Genomic DNA, 20,812 nt, shown 5'->3' with positions numbered 1-20,812 from the left:
AGCCTCCTGCAGCAAGCTACTGTTCCTAGCACTTTGGTTCTTCTCTGGCTTCTTGCCTCCTCCTCTCTGCAAACTGATGGCAGAGAACACACACACCCTTTTATCACAGAAAGCAAAATAAGAGATCAAGGAGAAATGTGGTAGCAGCAGATCCTCTCTCTTCTCAAGCCAAACAGCTGAATTGTCAACCAGCCTGAACAGTTCCTTGAAGCAGCTCACGGCAGCCACATAAAAATTTAACCCTTTTCAGTTTCCCACGGTAGCATTAGCAAAGATGACTGATCCCACCAAATTATTACAGGATTTATTCTAAGCTGCTGCTGGGAAACTTTCTGGTGCAAAGGAGATTTTTTCCCTTAGCTTTTTTGAGCTTCAAATTGCATATGGAAAATTAAGCTAAGTTGTCTGAAAGGGAAATACATGGGACCCTGAGGACAAGAGAAATCACCCCATTTCCTCTTGCTGCCAGTTCATACCTCTGCCTCTCCCACAGCCTCACCCTCCTCACTCTGCTTCCTCTGCCTGCAGCAATGCCCCGGGGAGCTGGGTGCCTTCAGATCTCAACTCTGAGCAAGGCTGAACCTGTCTGGAGGGGGCTTCAAGGAAAGCACAAGTGTACAGGGATAGGTGCTGGTGATTTGGGAAATGACTCTGCTCCTTTTGAATGCCTACTGAGCCAACTTGTTCAGACAGCACAGTATTCTTGTGGCTGTTTCCTGAGGGACAAATACTCAGTCTAGCAGGAAACAGATGACAATTACCAAGGACAAAACTCAGCTCATGTTCCAGTGCACACTGATAAATTGACACATCTATATTTTACAGCCTTTCCAATTGCTGCTGCCTGCCCCATGCTGCCTCCCTGCTCAGCATCAGTGGCACCAAAATGATTGCACTTCAGAGATGGGCATTCTGCAACACTGCACTGAGGAGAGAAAGTTCTTCCTTCTCACGTGGTAAAATCCAAGTTAAAACGTATTAAAAGTTTCTCCTCATCAGGCATCATCTTGGCATCAAGTTCTGAGCAGTGAAGTTACCCCTGCAGACAGAGAGCAGGTTTTGTTTTCTTCCTGGAGGAGGATGTGGTATATTTCATATGCAAGGCCACTGCCACAAATCACCATTTAACCTTGTACACCTGGAAAGCACCAGCACAGAGAGACTGAGCAGCTACGGGGACAGTGCTAGAATTAAAAATCCCCTGCTCTGGAGAACAGTAGAGGAGGAGAAGACCCCATCTTCAACAGATATGCCAAGCCTGCACCTCACTGTCCTTGCCAGGCACTGCACAGAGGAGACAGGACCAAAACGAAAACCTGGCTTGAAGTACAAGTGCCTCAACAGAACTGCAGTGCTGAGGAAAAATGATCCAGGACTTTGGTAACTTTCTTCTCCAAGGCAGGCTTATCATATTAAATTTGGACACATCTGTGTTTCAACCAGCCTAAAAAGAAAAAGCCCTCATAATTCTGGCAGGAATCAAGACGCTGGGGGGAAGCCAGTCTTGTAATTTAACTTCCACAATAGACACAGATGTTTGTTCTGGGTCTGTAAAACACCTCTCACAGAAAAGCCCTTGTCCATGATTGGATTCCAAGTCGAGTGGCAGCACAATACATAGCAAAATATTAGTATTTCAGCTTGATGAAAGCAGCTTTTCTAGAGACATATTTCAGGAACAGTCTCTGCATGAGGCACTTCAGACTCTCAGGCACTCTCAGACCTTGGAAAGAAGTCTGAAAGGGTGTGAAAAAATAGAGGGCTCCCATACTGTATCACTCACTTTGTTTTTAAAGATTTATAAAAATACCTGTATATATTTATACAACACATCCCTACATCCTTTGCAGCACATTTATCTCGATCGCACTTTCAACTATTGCTCTTCAAAATGAGCTTTGTTTTACACAAATAGAGCTTTCTGATGCTTAGTCATTTGCCTGCAAGAAGATTTTCCTTTGGGGATAGTTCTGGATAAATTAGCAAAAATTACAATCCAACTGTGTGAGTGAGGCTGAAACTTTTCCCATGAATTACACAAAACGTGCCATCTCTTTTTTTTCTTTTCTATTCTTTTTTTTTTTTTTTTTCCTATTAATATGACTCATTCATTAAGAGACATTCAAACACATTGTGTGTTCCTGAATTTATCATAAGCTGTCAAACTTGAGGAGCCTTTTCTGGTACAAGAAAGACCGGGAAGAGGCACCTCACATTTTATCAGCGTTCCCCATCACCTCTCTCTGCCCTGCCCACTGATGGACTTGGCAAGGATTGCTTCGTTAGGGAAGGCGGCGGCTCCAAGACAAACCACTCGTGCGGAAGATGGCAGCTGGAGCAGTCTAGACTGGGGACGGGCTCAGAAACACATCTGCTGTTGGACGCAGGCAGGCTGCCTGCCAGAGGGACAGGACACCACCCCTCTGGCTGGGCTGCCGACACCAGGGTTCGAACTCGGGGCTCCTGGCCGCACACCGCGCCGATGGAAACCGGAGCTGCTGGAGCGCCCGCCCGGGGACGCTTCCGACTCGGGATACGGGGGGAGTCACTGGGAACGAGTTCCCTCCCTCTCTCCCTGCTCCTCCTGCATTACTCACTGCTTCCACAGACACTTAGTGAACTCGGCCCTCTTCTCTAACACGTTCAGCAGCAGGTATGGTTTTCTTGCTGTAAAAATAACCCTCGGTCAGGGGAGTCAATACAGGGCTTTGTGTTTGTGGGGTCAAAAAAGCTGTGGAATGGCAGTCTCATCCAGGAGATGGACTGACAGTCTCATCCAGGAGAAAGGTCAAACTTGGGCTGTGCTGTGTACAACCCAGCCATACCCCAGGGCTGCACCAGATCACAGTAGCTCAGAGCTCAGCCAGCCCAGCAGGCACTTTGCTGGGCAGGGGAGAGGGCTGCAGCCCCCTAAACCTCCCCATCAAACCTGCTGCTGGTAGAGACAGGCAAATGATAACCCCATCCACCAAAAGATTTAAAACACCTATCACATCACATCACATCACAACCTTGCAAGGGCCTACAGGCTTGACATGTGGGAAAAAATACTAATTTTCATAATTTTTTTTTTTTTTTGGTGTGTGTCCAAGCTACTTACAGCCATGTGCTGGGGTCTGGCTGCTCTGCAAGCTCAGGAAAGGCCCAGTGGGCCCTGTGCAGGGATGGAAGACCTGGAGCAAGGCTCAGCAGAGGTGCTGCAGGCAGCCCTGGGGATGATTCAGAGGGATGACTGCCAGCTGCTGAGTCAGTGCTCAGTTACTGACTCCTCATGATGTTTGGGTGTTCTTTTTGCTATTTCCCCCCCTCCAAAAAAAAGAAAAAAAAAAAAAAAGAAAAGGCAGAGCTGAGATCCCAGATGCTTGTGGTTATTAATGGTTCCCAAGCAATTTTTCTTTTTTAAGAGCATACTCTCCCTCCTCTAGCCTCCCAGAAAAACCCAACATTCCTGAAGAATTAATGCCCTACCATTAGTTCCACGTGGGATGCAGCAGCTCGGTTTCCTGTTGCACAGCACCATGCTGGACTTTCAGGACAGATTCACCCATGAAGAGTGCTGCCATTCACTCCCAGGTGAACATACCCTTTTAGCCTCTTGCTTGCCCTCCTCTAACCCTGTAGACATCTCTTTCTGTTGTGGGGATGCAACCCTTCTGCACAGCCAAACTTACAACACGGTTATTCTGGTGGCATTCACAAAGCCAGAATTGCAGGGACCACTGGAGTGATCACTGCCATGCACCTGGCTGTCAATCACATCCTGATTTGGGGATGAGGAGGGTGAGAGATGGTCCTTCCCTAAGTGGAAAGCCAGAGAGGCAGAGTGCTGCTGGCTGCCAGCCTGCCTCTGCCCAGAGATCACTGTCAATGGGGCCCCAATTCTTGCTGAAAAGGTAAAATTCACTTTCCCATCCACATTCCTCTGCCTAGCTTGACATTGTCTTGAAACGACCTCGTATCATGCAGCACACCTGGGAAAACTAATTCATCATCCTGCCCTTCTACTCATGTGTGACATTCCCAGCCCCTAACCTACCCCATCCAGGCTGTTATATCAAGCAGCAGAGCAGGAAGGGCTGTACTGACCTCATCAGAAACGTCTGCCCAACAACAGGAGGACGGCGCCAGGTAATTACTCAAGCAGAGAACATTTATCAGCTCTTGCTCTGAAACATGTTTGTCTGGCCATAGGAGTGCTACACTAATTTCTCAACATTCCCATTCTGTTTTTTTCTCCTTTCTTTTCCCATGTCAGAGACATCCAATGCCATATGGTACAGAGGTCTCAGTGAGTCAGAGGAGCTATCAAGCACGCAGGGCAGGCAGCTGCAGCCCAGCCATAACCTTTCCTTCTCAAAGTGCCTACTTTGTTTCCAGGACTCAAATTGGATAAAGCCAGACAGAGCCTCAAAATGTTCTCCTTTCCCTCAATTTAGGACTCTGGTTGTTCTCAGACAGGATGGAAAAATCCTGCCGTCTCTTCCCTCAGCCCTCCACAGCCTCAAGCTGTTTCTTCACTATGATTCACAAGCTGAGAGGGATTTTCCACTCCAGTTCAATCATAAGTTCTTTACATTGCAGGGGAAATGAAAGCTGGGAGCTTGGTCACCCTTGTGTCACTTGCAAGGGCAAGAAGATGAAAAAGAGCAGGATTTCCCTGGGCTCAGAGCAGAAAGCTCTGCTTTATCACTTATAGGTAATGTTTTAAGAGAAGTTCACAACTGCTGGATTTCTCCTCTTGGAAATAGGCTTGAAATGCCTCTCCATGAAACCCAGAGTGCCCAAAGATAAAATCACTGAAGCTCATTCTGTCTGCTCAGGGGTTTTGCAAAACTTCTGCAAGTACAAAGACAACAACAGGGATGTGTGCCTGTGAAGTCAGGCAGCAGCACAGGGCTGCGTCCCCCTGCCACCACCTTCACCTCTCCTGGAGGTGGGACCCTTGGAAAAAGGTTGCCCAGCCCCCAGTGAGTCCTCATCCAAACTGCAAGGAGAGAGATCACTCTGCTGCTTTGAACTGGAGCAGGCAGGGAAAGCAAACCCTGCAGGTAAGCACCAAGGGCTGAGCTAAACACAACCATTTGGCTTTAGGTGATACTTGCAACCACGAGCAGCACATCTGCAGACACGAGCTGTTGATTGTATACCTTCAGCTACTCTCAGTATTTCCACTGTAAATCCTTCTTTTTTACTATTTTAAGCATTCAAGCCATAAAAAGTTGCTCTAGGATGGAACTTGGCAACTTAAAACTCCGTCTGGGGGAAACCATTACATGTACAACCCCTCTCTCCTACAGACAATATGACAAAAGGCTTGGGCTGGAACACCAAATCCTCCCAAAGTTTTGCAGTTTCAAGAACATGTTTGCATTCTTGCATTTGAAAACACCCCAAAACTAGCAGATAATTAGTGTGGCCCTGCTGCTTTTAGCGTTACAAAATGTGTGTATACTTTGGGGATAGCCAAGATACACAACCTGAGAGTGGTTATTGTGTGTGGAATGCAGTTGTTAAATTTATAAAGGAAACTCTTTGCACGCTTTAAGTGTGGGCTACGAGACATTAAAAAAATAATTAACTTATACCATAATAAGAGTTAGTTTAAAAATAAATCCTGAAGCAAAGCTTGTACTTGCATTTGCTGAAACAGGGCACTTTTCTGGAAATGTGAATTTCAGGTAGAAAACAAATTAATAACCAGGGCTGAAGAATAGTTAACTTGCACCATGTTTCTGAGGCACCTGAGTTTTCTTTGGAAAGTGCCCAGTTCTGTACTCTTGGCCCTCAGTGAGACCACGGGGTGGAACAGAACCCTAACCTGGCCATCAAAATTTTAACCAGCAACTTTTAGGAAAGAAGGTGGGATTATTCATTTTTTTACTTCTCTTAAATCTATCACTAAGCAGCAACTTTAATCACGAACTACAGCCACAGAGCACTCAAGTTTACAATGAGATAATGCTAAAGTTGTCATCATCAGGAGTGTAATAGTGCTTGGCTGCTATTATGAGTGGTCACATTTAGCAAGCTTTCTAGAAACCCTCATAGGATATGGCCTGCCAGCCCTCTAGCTGATCTGTGACTGGGAATAGTTAGCATTAAGAACCTGAATTTACCTGAGGTCCTCTCTCTCCTTTCATGCCTGGATATCCCAGAAAAAATGGAAATGGAGTGGGTCCAAGCACATCAAAGATTTGATAGCCATCAGATGGAGCTGGGGTTGTGAAGTTGAAGTTCTGTGCCCTGGCTCTGGAGAGGGGACGGACAGAGCCCAGGGGTGGTTTGGTGAACGCCAGAGGGACTGTAGTGGGATACACTTTCCTGGTAGGGGATGGCACATGCTTCTTTGGAACAGGCCTGTGGCTTGGGTTCTGTGGGGTTTGCTTTAGGGTGACAAAGTGGACATTGCTGGTTGTGTTATCAGTCATCCTCCTCATTGGCTTTGTAGTACTGGCCGCTGCAGAGGGCTCAAGTGTAGGTTTTTGGTTGATTTTCTTTTTGGTCTCTTGCTTGGACTCCTTCCTACTGGCTGTGGCAGGGCTCTGGGTTGTTGGTGAGGCCTTTTTAACAGTGGGATGGGGAATTAGCTCCACACGTGTGCTGGGAGTGGGCCGAGACACCCTGGGGGTTGTCACTGTCCCCCGAGGAAGCCACCAGGTGGGTGGCTGTGTCTCAGTACTCAATGGAACAGGAGATGGGACCACTGTGATCTTTGTGGCTTTGGATGTCAGTCTTGGCAGTGATGGTGGGGATGACACCAGTGTCACAGTTGTTGCACCTGAACCCCGAGTCTTTGGGGGTGCAGTGACCCTGCCAAGCTCCAAGGATGGGGCAGCAGTGGTCAAGTTTTTCAGACCCTGCAGCGAGGGCTCCATATGCTGCGGGGTGCTCAGGGAGGGACGGGGATCCCTGGGAAGGAGAGGGATGAGAGGGGGGAGGGTTGGCCGGTAGGTATCTGCTTGCCTGCACTGTTTTTTCAGATATTTACAGTAATGATGAGCTGCCTTGGCGGAAGGATAAATATCAAACTGGCAGATGGCTCCTTCAAACTGCACGGAGTGCTGGTTCATCTTCCCAAAGAGGAAAGATCCACTTGGATCTAATGCCTCGTCCTTTTTAAAATGCAAATCCGCATGTACTCTGTGCTTCCCACAAGAAGTAAATAAAGTGACTGTCTGACCACGGATCTCGATGGCCATATTGTGCCACTGGCCATCGTGGACATTGTAATCAAAATATACAGAGCGCTTGTGGCCCACGTAGACAATGACCTTCCCAGGCACAAACTGGACCCCCAGCTGCAGTTTTTTCTTTTTGCTCTTGACAGCAAAGAGAAAAGCGTTGTTGATTCGGTGGGAGCAGAGGCTCAGCACCAGGAGCAGGTCAGTGCTGGAGCCTCTGGGGAGGATGGTGCTGACCGGTGCCTCGACGCGTGCTCGCTGAGTGAAGATGACCCCTGATTTGAAAGGAATGACCCCTTGAGGAACTGCCCGTGATGAGGACCACCCACTCGATGGCCTCTTCCCTGACAGGCCCAGTCGTTGAAGAACATCCACATCTGAAATGGAAACACAAACAAAATGTGAGGTGTGGGGCAATGCAAGGGCTGGATGGGCATGGAGGCCAAGCCAGACACAAAAGGGGAACAGGATAAAGGAAACCCCAACCATTCCTCTCATACGTACACATTCATATAACCAGAAGTGAGAGCACAGAGCTCTTCTACACATAGAGTGAGGAGGAAGTGCTTGCTCAACTTGGGCATCAGTAATTGCCAAAATGCATCAGCTCCATGGTGTATCTGGCTAGTGGTCCTGTCCTGTCCTACCACGGACCAGCTCCAGATGTTCTGAAGGGAGCTGACTTCACTACAAGGAAATTTCCCACTGAGCACCAATAGCCCACTTCTCTGGGATTTAATTCTGAGTACTGACCACACAGCTGGAAAGGAATTTGAACAACAGACAGAGCTGGGATTGCAAAATTTTATATCCCCAGAAGGCAAGGAAGAGAACTTTCAAAGGGACCAAAAGCTTTCTATCTGTCTCTCTCCAAATTAGTAAGAAACAGCTTTTGATCTTTGAGGCTCTGGAGAGTTTAAGGAAGCAAAGGTGCCTCCCAGCATGAAAAAAACTGCACCTAAATTTCACTGAACCACTTTAAGTTGTTAACAGCTCTACCTTTTTCCCAGAAGATCATCTTACAACCTTGAATTATTTTAATAAGCTGGAAGAAACAGGCTTGTTTTTAAAGAGCTGAGAAATTAGTTATAGCTGCCACTGAGGAGCAGAGGTAGGGCTCATCCCCAGCATTTGTCACCTAGGAGCTGGGTGCCTTGTTCAAGAGATGATGAGAGGCACTGCTGTCCAGAGGCACCTATCTTACTCCACTGACTCCAGGAGAAGTCTGCAATGGACAAACAAGCAGAATCCTCTGGTTTCCATCCCCAGTGTTTATCAGGAGTCACACAGCTCAGAGTCCAAGGCAGATTAACAGGCAACAGCAACACAAACTGAAGCCAGCTGGTGGTAGTTCCAGCTGAACTACTTAACTGGGGAAGATGCTGAGGTCTCCTGAGAAAAACTGCAAAGGTAAATGACCCTTGCCACAAACTTCAAAGGCATCAGGATTTAGCCCTAAGGAAACAAATTTACCACTTAAACTAAGAGCTAGACTCCAGCTTCAAATGTTTACATGTGTTTTTAGGTTCCCAGAGACAGAGAGTGGTGTGTCTCTACCAGGCACAGATGCTTTACCCTCCAGAAGCTACTTATTCAGTAGCTGCCCTGAATGATCTAAGGCTGTTTCCCTGCTCAGGGGATGCTGCTGCTGTTTGCAGTACCAGTCCAGCTGTCTCATTAGCAACTGCATTCAACACTGCTTGAGAAAAAGGAAAAAGCACAACCCAACCACTCCTTTCTCTCAAAACCCTCTAAGGTAAAGCCAAATTTGAGATGCCTACGCAAAACCTGCTTGAATCAGACCTCATGTAGGACATATATGTGGATTTTCCAGCACCAGGTCCAGGCACACAGCTCAGGACTCCTCTGCACCCAGCCTGTCTGCCTCTCCATCCTATGCTGGCTGTCTTGGGCTGGTGGAGCACATCCCCTGGGATGATGGGATGTCATCAGCTAACGTAAAATGCAAGGTAATTTTGACTTCCTCAAGTAGCTCCAAGTTTAACACAGCATTCTTTCCCTCTTCATTTTTTTTTTTCCCTCTGTAAATTTTTCCATCAAAACACATCATTTAAAAAACCATTCACTTAGAGCTGCCTGGTCCTAGGTGCCTTGAAACTTGCTGTAATGTTCCTGAAGCAACACTTGAACAACTGGGAAGAACTTCTACCAGACTGTGCACAAAGTGATATGCACAGTGATTCCTGAACAATCAAATTACCATCTCTGAAAGAGGGGATAAAATGTTTTATTGCTCTCCTTCCCATCTCTTTCTTTCCATCTCACTTTCCCCACAAAAAAGGTTTATAAGAAAAGGAAGACAAAAAGCAGGAGAGAAATAACTTGCATCTTGCTATATTCGAGCAGTCAAGATGTGATGCCCACAGCTAAAACTGCATTGAATAAACACTGCATTTCCAGAAGTTACTGGCCAGGGCCTTAGTCAGTGCACAGCAGATGAACTCACTAACCTCATGATCTTTTGGATTTGTAACACTTATTCAATAACCATCCTCTGCATTTCTTGATTTTTTTCAGTGTGCAGGAAGACCCCTAAGCCTTACAGCAGTAACTGCAGTGTTTTCAAAAGCCCACAGTATTGGCTTAATTTCATCCTCACACAGATTTATGAACAAGTTCTTATTTGCTTTTATAAACCTCATGATGTTTGAAAATCCTGAGTGATAATACAGTCTCAGGTCACCAAGTTTTCCTTACAGCCTCTGCTTCCTTGGAAGTTTTTCCTTCCTGGCACTCAGAAGAGCAGCCTGAGTCCCACTGTGGGGAAACCAAGCAAGATTTTTAAAATTCCTTTATTACAGAGAGTATTGTCAGAGAGGATTTATCTACCACACTAAGGTTTTCCTTTAGATTGATGGTAACAACCAAAAGACATAGCACCATCCCATAATTACCATGGGAGTAAAATGATGGACACAGATGAATCTAAATAGCATATTAAAATCTACTCGAGAAAAGAGATGCCAAGACATGGTATTTGTTCTAAATCTTTATGAGCTGACATAAAACTTGCTCTGAAAACTGCCTAAGTAATACAGCCAGATGTTCACCTCTTTGAATTGAAGCAGAATTTGGAAAATATTACATTCTTCAAAACTGCTGATGGAGGGGATGTATTTATTCCCCCCCCCCCCCATCAGAAGTGCTCCGTGGGCTGGCTTACAGCTGAGTATTGACCAGCTTTCTATTTTTTCTTCATGCTTTGGAGACTAAGAGGAGAGCCCTGGAGCCTGCTAGTCCACTTATAAATATGATTTTTGGGTTTTTTTCTACTCTGAAGCTATCTCCTCTTGTGAGTCACTGATGACTCTAGCCCAACCTTTTGTCCTCTCCTCAGCAGCATTGGGAGGGGATGCTTGGAGAAGAGATGTAAGGACAGGGTGAAGGTGTACAACACTTCTCCTGCAGCACAGGGACTGAGCCACAGTCTTTCTATCATCAGTCCCCTCTGTGGGATTTTTCTTTCTTATTTTTGCCTTTAATGTCAGAACTCACATAATTTCTGTATGCATTACATCCTATGTGCCTGCAGAGGTATGACTGGGTTGCATTCAAGTCAAGGAAAAACCAGAGTGTCTGCCAGAGACACTTAATTCCTTAATGCCCCAGCCTCAAGGGGCACTTTCTGAAAGCAGTTAAGTACCAACAAATGCAGGTAGATGCCAGTGACATTTTAGACACAAAGTGCTTCATTCCCACCAGCTCCAGCAGACAGACAGGCATTTCTAAAAGTCCTGTGGGGCACGTAATCACCTGTTAAAAAACTGGTTCTTTTGCCAGCTGTTAACTGCATCATCTGTATCATCAGTACTGCAATGATCAGCGACAAATGTATTTAATTCTGTGCACTAGGCTCAGACATTATTAAATGATGTTCCTAAACTAATACCTAAGGACTTGGCTGTTACTTTGGTTGGAAGAGAAGAAGGGGAAAAAAAGTGTAATTTACCTTCAGAATTTCCCTGTGTAAATCCCAGGAGCCAGGTAAAACATAGCACAGTCCAGAGAAAGCAGAATCCCCTAAAATTGGAAGAAAATAAATAAATTAGTTTCTACAACATTAGGAACAAAATCTAGCTGCTCCATTAAGGGCCTTCTCCTTGATCACAAGTCTAGTGAACTAAAGTAGCAGTGTCCACGTGTGTCCAGCATATGCAGAACAGCTCTTTTTTCTGACCAAGATTTCATTTTCCCACTGTACAGTCATCTAGAGGCTACTGAATTCAGTGGAAAGTTTTCTCACTGGCATTAGAGGGGATCAGACCAGTGTTTTGAGATGCATCGTAACCAGTGCCAGGTCAGGAGTCCCTTTGCTACTGCTACTTTTTGGTACTCACCCCCCATCCATGAGGATATGGGGAAAAACCCCCGAGATGCAGTGAGATGTCACCTGCACCTCAGCAAACAGAGTCCTGTTGCTCTACTGCATGCTGAAGAATATTATAAACATGCAAAAAATCTTACATTCCTTGTTTTACACCCAGGTGCAAAGATGGGGGCAGCTTCTAACCACTCAGCATCCTATGTTCTTGCCACTAATTGTATCCTCATTAGCTTGGCTTGGCAAGAAATTTTAGAAAGTGTGAGAGCTGCAGACTCCCAAGTGCAGTGTGCTGGCTGGCCCTTTCATGCCTGAGAGGGAACTGAACAAACCTTTCAGTTAACTAAATTAAACCTTGAAGTGCCAGCAGAGAGGAAAACTTTTACCAGAAAGGTAGCTGAAGCCCCCCCTTCCCTCACCAGCTTCCTTGATTTGTAGCCAAATAACAAAGAGAGGAAACTCCTTGGTTAAGCTCACTTAAAACTGTCAGTGGAAAGTCTGAAGATTGAATTCCCTCATCTTCCAGAGATGATATTTAACAGCTTGAGCAGCAAAGGCTGCTGGAGGAGCAGAGACAAAAATGTAAACTACAGAAAGCCCTCAGCCAGAAGAAAGCAACGTGGGACATCCACAGGTTGTTCTTTGTTTAAGCCAAGGCAGTGCAAACACTGGGATACAGACAGCAATGCCAGAGGGCAGCTTGCTGCTCTCTCCAGATCTGGCAGAGACAAATCATTTATCAAAGGGGATTAGAGACCACTCTTCTCCTGCCATCAAGCCTCAGCTTTAGCACAAGAAAACATCCTGACAGACAATGTATTACCCTGGGCCATTTTCTCATACAGTGCAGGAGACCCTTTCCCACAGCTAAAACGAAGCCACGGGGATTTACACATCATGGGGAAACCTGGCCTTGAATAGAGAAATCCATGCAGGAATCCAGCCACTAACTTAGACTTTAAGGCTTGAAGGGACAAAGTACTGGAGCAGCCCCACATCATTCTTTGCTCTTTCCATTACCCTGACACTGGGCTGCATTTTCAGGAGTTCTGGGGACATTTAATTTAATCATGAAGGAACAACAGCTTGGAATAGCCAAATCAAGGTAATCTTTAGCCATATCCTATAGCCAAACATATGCTAACCAAGAAACCCTCACTATGCACAAAGAGAGCTCCAGCTGGGGAGACTTGGTTGTTTTCCATCTATTTTTATCCCACAGGACACAGGTCTCGGGCTGAAGATGCTGCTGAGTCCAAGGAGAGCTGCTGCTGCTGCTGCTGCTGCAGTTTGTTCAGGGGAGGTAGGAAGAGAAGAATAGGATGGTTCTTCATGGGCTCCTCTAGCAGAAATCTTTTTATTACTTAAAAAAAGGCTAAAATGCACTTCATGAAAGGACCTCTAAGATGCAGACACAATCCCACCTGTGCGTGGAGCAAAGACTTTGATGGATATTGCAGCTGAGCTTGACTTGGAAGACAGGAAGGAGATGACCAACATGACATGAGCTCCAGGGGCAGCAGGAGCCCCAGGCACTAGGAACACCTTTGCTCTGGTGAGGATCAGATCTGAACAGCTATACACAAGCACTGGTGCACACCAGACACCTAAGTGAAGTCCAGCTCTTTAGTGCAGGGGTATCTTCACAACCCAAATTTGCTTCCAGAATCCCTGTTGACCAACACAGTGAGGGGAACAAGCCTTAGGGGAAAATCCAGCACGTAATTTCATTCCAGTGACACTGACGGAGCAATAAAGGAGACAAATGCACAGTGTGGGATCCAGCTGGCCTCAGCCCTGCTCCTGGACCCCTCACACAGCCAACAGTGTAAGAGCTGAGAGCAGGGCCCAGTGCCAAAACACTCAAAAAAACACTTTGGCAAAATTCACCATCTTAATGGAAAAAGTAAAAGCAGCTTCCAAGTGGCAGACCTGTGAGTGATGGGGCTGTTAATTACTGCAGGATTTTATAATGCAGCCTCTTTTTCCGTTACAATTCTGCAGCAACAGGATTGCATAAGCAGCTTGAGAAGCAATGGGAAGGGAAGATTTTTCTCCTTATATAGAGCTATCAAACCCACCTTTCCTTTATCTCAGCTTCCCACAACCAGTGATTTCCACAGAGACTCTCTCAAGAGGCACCCACTAAAAGACTTGAGTTCTTTTATTGCTTGGTGTCTGAATACCAGAATGAGGATCCCACTGCTACAGTCATGAGGTGAAGAAGTGCCCCTATACACCTGTGATCTGAGCCCGTGTAAATCCTAAAAGTGTTCCAATGCAAACTCCCTCTATACTGAAACTACTAACTGCATCCTAATTTTGCCTTGCTGTGCTTTCTGAACTCTCAAGATCAATCTGTAAGAACTAACCAGTGTCACAAGTGCAAGACATAAGACAACAGACGTAGAAGGACAGAGAAATACTAAAATAAACAATAACACTTCCCAGACTTGGTGTAAATTTTTGCATCTTCCCAGTGAGGACCATGTGCACACAGGTAGCAGCCAAGAATAAACATCTTGATGAATTCCAATAAAAAGCAACCAGAAAGTCCAGGCACCACTTCTGCTGCAGCTGCAGGACCAGAACAGTTATGATGATCTGCACCCATCTGGAGACCTCATAAAATCACCACTAATTAGCCTTTGAACTTGCAAAGCTGTGCCCTGGGTTTTCAGCTTGCAGACTCATTGCCATCTTCTTACTGAGCACTGAAAAATCACTTATTAGAGCAGCAAGTTGGAACTTGGAGACTAAAGAAGAGTTACCACTTCTCCAGGTGACTTGTGCACAGCATGTCTTGCTGCTAGCCCCAGAAAAATCATGTTCAGGGTGACAACCTCAAGAGCAAAAGTAAAGGGGAAATTCTGTTGACCATAGGGTTTCTTACCTGACAAACACTGGAACAGAGCATCACACTGACCTAAGGAGGACAGTGAGACAATAGCCTCTAGGGCAGACTTGGTCAGGAGCTATCCTGAAAAAAGTGCAAGTTTGACAAAGCTGAAGCAATTTGTAAAACAGTTGTGATCATCTAATTCTCCACAATTTCTGGAAGCTGTTGGAACAATTTTGGCTTTTTTAAATTAAAAAAGGAAAAGCCCAAGTGATTTAGACATGTTTAGGCTTAGATGATGGGTTGAAGCTGAAAAAATGTTACAAGGGCTCAAAGCAGCGTTTAATTTTTTTTCTCCCTCTCTTACAGTGGGTAAAGGTCTTTGAAACTGCAAACATTATTGCAGGGTGGAAAAGCAATTCCCTCCACTCTCCTCCATTCAGGTGCCTCTTATTCTGTCCAAAATACCAGAAGATGCTGAAAATTGGTTTTCAAGAAAGGCAAATCTGCATTTCTAGCTGTAGATCAAACAGTGCATTTTAAAAGAAGAAAATGTCTGTATTGCTTAGGATCCTTTGCATGTATGTGATATTTTAAAAGACTCCAAAGCAATTTTTGTAGTTAACAGGAAACAAAAATCACAGGCTGTTTCCTGAGGCTTAAAATTGCACTACAGCATTAATTCCACTCAGTGCTTTTTGAGGTAGAAATCTTATTTTGTAATAGTATCATGCCTTGCACAGCAGATTCCTGCTCTCTTTTGGGGACTTCTGGAAGCTCCAATATTTTTCCTCTCACTCTGTTTCTGGAGAGGGAACACATCATTTTGTAGTTATTCCTATATCAACCCTGCACAGTCCTTTGCTGGACCTTCTCTGCAGTCTAAACCAGCTACTGATCTACATTTCCAGTCAAAGACTTTGTTTGGTGTGTGCAGGCACCCCAACCATTTCTTGGGGTGATCCTGAATGAACAGCAGTGCCTGAAGTCTTCCACCCAGAGTTTGGAGCATACATGCAAATCCAGAAGTTCCCAAGGTTTCTCTGGCACCATTTCAGCATCAGTGTGGCCAACCCTCCCTCCTGCAGCCACCTCACACCTTGGTTTTTTCAAGGGTTTATGCTGATACCTGCAGACAGAGGGCTGATGGGTTTCAAAACACTGGCCCTTGTGCTCCTAATTGTAATCTGCATCTTTGTGTATTCACTGCACAAAGCTGGGCCAGAGCTAACCAGAGCTCTGAGCTCCTTCTGGTGACAACTTGCTTCCTCACCTCCTAGATGCCAGGCTGACTGAGGAGGCTGTGATGGCACAAAGACCCTCTCAGATCCCTCCCAGCAACTTCCTAGAATGAGGGGGATCTTTTTTAGCAGCCTATTACTTGGCCTTCTCTTTGCTCACCTCCCCTGCCTGGGTTATTGACTTGACTGCTGTTTGAAGTGACAACACTCACTGCTGGCCCTTGCCTTTGTGTTCTCAGTTAGTAGCTGGAGCCCTTAATAAACAGAAGTGCTTAGTGTGATCTGTCATTTCACTCCTTTTTTTGTCCTTCCAACAAACGCCTTTGCATAACTTCATTTTGTGAATGGGGTTTGGCAGAGCTGTATAGAATTCCCCATTGTTTCCATTTGCACTTCACTACGTGTCCATCATTACTCCTTATGCCTCCAACAAATTGGCAAAGAAAGAGAGAGGGGAAAAGAACCCACATGCTCTGTATCTATCCCTGCTCAGGTATTTCCTACAAGCTCCTCTCCACAAAACCTGTGCAGCCCTTGATCAATAATGTAACCTCCATAAATACACTTTTCAAGCAGGGCAGATTTTGTCCTTTCAACCCTTTATTAAAAGGACCTGTTCAGAGATGCACATCCATGCAATAGAAGGGGGGACCTGGCAGCTTGTAAGCCTGGCTGTGAGACTGCCTTTTCCCCATGGGACACAGCCCCCAGAGGCTGTGTGATTGCCTCCTCTCAACCCAAGGCACCCAGCACACACACATCATTTGCTGCCTGTTCCATTGCTGCATTTGCCTGGCAGTACCACAATTTGACAGCAGATCACCTTCCCAGCTTGCATGCAAGAAATAGTCTTTTCCTCTTAAAGCAGGAGTCAGGCCATCATCCAGCCCCTTCCTAGGGGCTGACCCACCTTGGTGGTGCTAGGTGGGTGCTGTACCACCCTGCCTACAGCTTTCTCATCCAGTCCATGGGGCAGGCAGCCCCAGAGCAGCATTATGCCAGCAAACCAGGGCTCTGATAACAAGCAGGCACTCAGCAAAGGCCTCCAGGAGCATCAGGAAGGTCACCTCTAAGGCCAGCACATGGTAATGGGGCTAGAAGAGACCCAAGGTGGTACAAACACAACTGAACAGCACAAATGCTTGTCTGGACACACTTGAGGCATAGCTGAATGCAAAACCTTCTGTGGTTTAGTGAGCCTCTGCTCAGGAAAAATGCATCAACAGAAATGATCAAGAGGGGCACTTTTAAGCTTGCAGAGTCTGTAAAACTGTGTTCTCCTGGTTTTACAAGCTTCGGCTGCTCCAGCCAGGACAAGGCTAGAGCACACTCTGCAAGTGCTTCTCCTTCCCTGGTGAGCCAGCCCTCCCACTTCCAGCCATTGGTCTCCTGCATCTCTGGCAGCTCCTCAGCCACCAGCTCTGCTCCAGAGGATGCTGCAGAAGTGCTGGGACAAGCGGGAACCCCAGTGCCACGTGGGAACACACGACAAGCTTCTTATTGCTGCCTTGAGGCAGCACCACCTTCACCCACCCAAGAAAGAGCTAGCAGCATAGGGGGGGGGCTGGAGAGTCCAGGAGCCAGGTCGGGGCTCACAGGACCCTCTCCAGCACTAACGGCCTGAGCAGGACCCCCCAGCTGTGGGACTGGTAGGATGCACAACACTCAACTCTTCCCAGCATATCAAAGCCCAGCACCAAAAAAAAGTCCATGGAGAGGTAATGAGAAGGGCAGCAAGCGACCTCTGCTGAGAAGGGAATGGAGCAGCAGCTGGCGAGGTACGGAACCCGGAGGAGATCCCGGGAACAAAAGCACGCACACCAGAAAACACCAAAGCGCAGATTTCCCATGGCACCGCAACACTCGCACCGCCTGAGCCTGCCCAGTGCTGGCCCGGGACACCCAGATGCAGGAACACGGACCTCCAGCCAGCAGGCACCCACACTGCCTTCTCCTGGCTCCCTCTTTGCTAACCCCGGCCTCGGCAGGGTCCGACGTGCCTGGAGGTTGGAGCAGGATCTCCCTGTCCTCATCTGCAGCACGGTTGTGGTCAACTTCTTCATCCTGCTCAGAACCTGTTGCTCAGAGAAGTGACCGTGCTTCATGCCAAGTATCGCCCAAGCATCGGTGCCCTTCCCCTCGCTAGGAAGCGGAGCTGCTCTCGGTGTTTCAAAAGAATCTTTATCTGTTCCCTTTAAATTTGTCAATTTTTGACAGACAGCCACCCTCGCAGAGTCCCAGCCAGACATTTCACTCCAGACCATGCCCAACATTAAAAAGGTGCAACTGGGAGACGGTGCAGTTACCAGCATCTCCAGACATGCCACAGCCACGTCCGGGCAAAAAGAAAACAACCCCGAACAAACAACGAGAAAATAAAACCCAACAAACCCTAAAGCACTGAAAGTCAGTCCCTGTAAGTATATAAACATACATAAAACTTCTCAAGGAGAGCTGAGTGCAGCCCCTGGGAGCAGTTCTGCTCTCTCCACATAACTTTACGCACAGACACATGCAGCAGGGAGCGTGTGCTGAGCTACAAAGGAAGAAACTGCACATTGATCCAGCTCCGGGCTCCAGCCCTGCGCTGAAGGGGCGGCTGTGACCCTCGAGCTGGAGGGGGGTGGGGGGAAGTTACCCCCAAACCCTCTTTCCCCCTTTTCCACCCTTTCACCCCATCTCACAAGCCGAGCCGAGCCTGGCAGAAGCAGAAGGGATCCTGTACACAACTTTTTCAAACTGCCAGGCAGAAGAATCCCAGTCTTTCCAAGGGAGTGTCGGTAAATCATCATTACATCCGACAACGCAACCAGAGGGATTAACCCTTTGCTAGTCCCCAGGAAAATAACAACAACCACCACCATCAATTTTAACAATGAAAATAGTAAAAGCTGGGCCTGGCTGTGTGAAGAAGACGATGGGCAGGGTGCGTGCTGAAGCTTCTTATATACACATGTACAGAAAGCAGGATTTGTGCACGCCTGTGTCTAAGGAGCACATGAAGAACATGCCACCACGCACCCGCCTGCCTCTGGCCGTGCCCCAGCCCTTCCCCTGGCTCTCCTGCTTCCCGGAGGACTGCGGCGGCGATCTCCAGGTACTCGTGTCCCCACGTCCCCGCGGGACAGGCTCAGCGAGCAGCACATCCACCCCATGGTCCCAGGAGGGGCTGGGGAAACCTCCCCCCACCCCCTGCCCAGGACGGGTGTAGGTGTGGGAGTGGGAGCGGGGAGGTGGAATCGCCTGTGCCTTCATCTCGCGTGGGTGCAACATCGGCTCCCACTCCCCGGATCAGTTCCCGGGTTGGGAGCTCCTTTCCCCGGTGTGTGAGAAGAGTGGAGGGAGAGGGGAGTGAGGGTGGGGGGGGTATGTGTGCTCCTCCTGCCCTTCCCGGCCCGGAGCCCCCCACTCTCACCCTCTTCCCGCACACTCCAGCCCCATTCCCTCCCCCCCTTCTGTCTCCAGCGTGGCCTCCCTTCTCCCCGTTCATTCTCCCCTCCAGCCCAGGAGTTTTCACATCATCCCCTGGCAATAGGAATGTCTTCCCCCTCCCCATCCCCAGCCACCCGGGAGCGGGGCTCCCCTCCCGGGCCGGCTTTCCCCCTCCCGCAGCCCTCCCGGGATCCCCGGGCCCCCCCATCCCCGCCCGGGATGCCCTTCCCCGGAGCCGGGAGGAATCGGACTTTGTACTCACCCCCTGCCTCCTGCTGTAGCTCTGAGTCTGGAGACCGGCTCTGATTCCGGCTCCATCACGTTTAGTGCATTGTCTCTTTCGGGCAATTTTTGCGGCAATCCATCAGAAAAAGGGGGACAGGCCGGTTTGTGGGTACATCCTTCCCAGGAGCTCAGCTCTCTGCCTCTCTAAGGGGCTCAGCTGTGTCAAAGGCACCCCCTGGCCCGGACGGCTCACTCCTTCCTCCTTCTCTTCTGGGTCCTTTTGCTTACACAGATCTTTTAATCCCATTTAACTCCCTCTCGGCAGACTGCAATTACCTTGGGAAAAAGGAGAGAGAACAGAAAGTACACGCTAGGAAGCCAGGCTGGACCATGCTCGCTGGATTTCTCGCTGCCTTTTTTTTTTTTTTTTCCCCCTCCTTATTAATAGTACAATTTCTGTGATCTCTGATTTCCAAAGTCCTTGATTTAAAGTGTTTGGTTTTGTTTTTCTCTTAGCTGTTACTTTTTTGTTGTTGGTTGGTTGGTGGTTATAATTATTATTTTTATTTGCAGTGCAGATGTGCCTCCCACCCCCCCCCACCCCCAGGATCTCTCCTCTGGACTTAGAGAGAAGAGGAAAAGGCAGATTTTGAGAAATGAAAATTATTTAAGGATGTCCCTGCCGCCTCTCTCTGCTGCCCTCCTCTGTAATACCGAAGCACTTACAAAAAATAATACAAAGTAAATAAATAATTAAAAATAAATAAAAAAGAAACTCCTTCGGCCAGAAGAGCTGCAGAGAAGCAACCGGAGACCCTTGGGAGGCAGCAGAGGATGGGCACAGGCCCCTGGGCTGGGGGGGGGCTGCTGATGGAGGTGGGTGCCGGGCTGCACTCACCTGCCAGGGGGGCCAGGAGCCTCTGCCCACCTCTCACCCCACCTCCCCGAGGCTGGTGAAGAACCCGAGTTACAAAGTACCTGCCACGGCTTCTCCTTGGGCCGAGGCGGCTGGGAGCCAGTGGAGGGGGGGTCAGGCTGGTGGGAGGAAAGCCCCCCTACCCCTGCTCCCATATCTCCAGACCCCCACCACACACACCCCCTCCCACCATCGAGTGATAGCAGCTGAAGCCCCGCAGGGCAGAGGAGGGGGCATGAGTTTTCTTGTGCAAGGTCCACCAGAGCAGGACAGATCCCAAGCCTCCTCAGCCAGTTCTGCTGGGAGAGGGGACTTGAGTGTAAGTAAAACCTGCAGCCCTGTGCCCCCTCCTCTTTTTGCTCCTGCAAATCCCACCGAGCTGGGACTCAGCTGCCCTGCACACCCCAGGGTGACCAGCAAGTCCCTCTTGTCCACACCAGGACACGGAAAACTGGGATTCCCTCAGGTGGGTGATGGCAGCCCATCACCCCAAGCCCTCCCACTTCCTCCCTGCACCCTGGGTGCCCCCTGGGCCCTGCTCCCTTCACCCTTGCACAGCATCTCTGCCTTGGGCACTTACTTTGCAGCGAGGGGAGAGGCTGTGCAGAGTCTCCTCACAGCCCCACGTTCACCAGC

The 20,812-nt window shown here is 48.0% G+C and overlaps 1 protein-coding gene across 1 annotated transcript in view; it reads right to left on the bottom strand.

The window, feature by feature from the left end:
- Positions 1 to 19,887, bottom strand: part of COL27A1 (collagen type XXVII alpha 1 chain) — a 143,150-nt gene extending 123,263 nt beyond the window's left edge. The window contains exons 1-3 of the mRNA XM_030461514.1: positions 19,298 to 19,887; positions 11,152 to 11,222; positions 6,117 to 7,558 (exon numbers count right to left, since the gene is read on the bottom strand). Of these exons, the coding sequence (XP_030317374.1) occupies positions 6,117 to 7,558; positions 11,152 to 11,222; positions 19,298 to 19,353 (1,569 nt within the window). The 5' untranslated portion in view covers positions 19,354 to 19,887. The remainder of the gene's footprint in view (positions 1 to 6,116; positions 7,559 to 11,151; positions 11,223 to 19,297) is intronic.
- Positions 19,888 to 20,812: the final 925 nt, after the last annotated feature.

This window comes from Calypte anna, chromosome 17, assembly GCF_003957555.1.
Source record: "Calypte anna isolate BGI_N300 chromosome 17, bCalAnn1_v1.p, whole genome shotgun sequence".
In the NCBI taxonomy this organism is placed as follows: Eukaryota; Metazoa; Chordata; class Aves; order Apodiformes; family Trochilidae; genus Calypte; species Calypte anna.
This window is presented reverse-complemented; position numbering and strand designations above follow the sequence as displayed.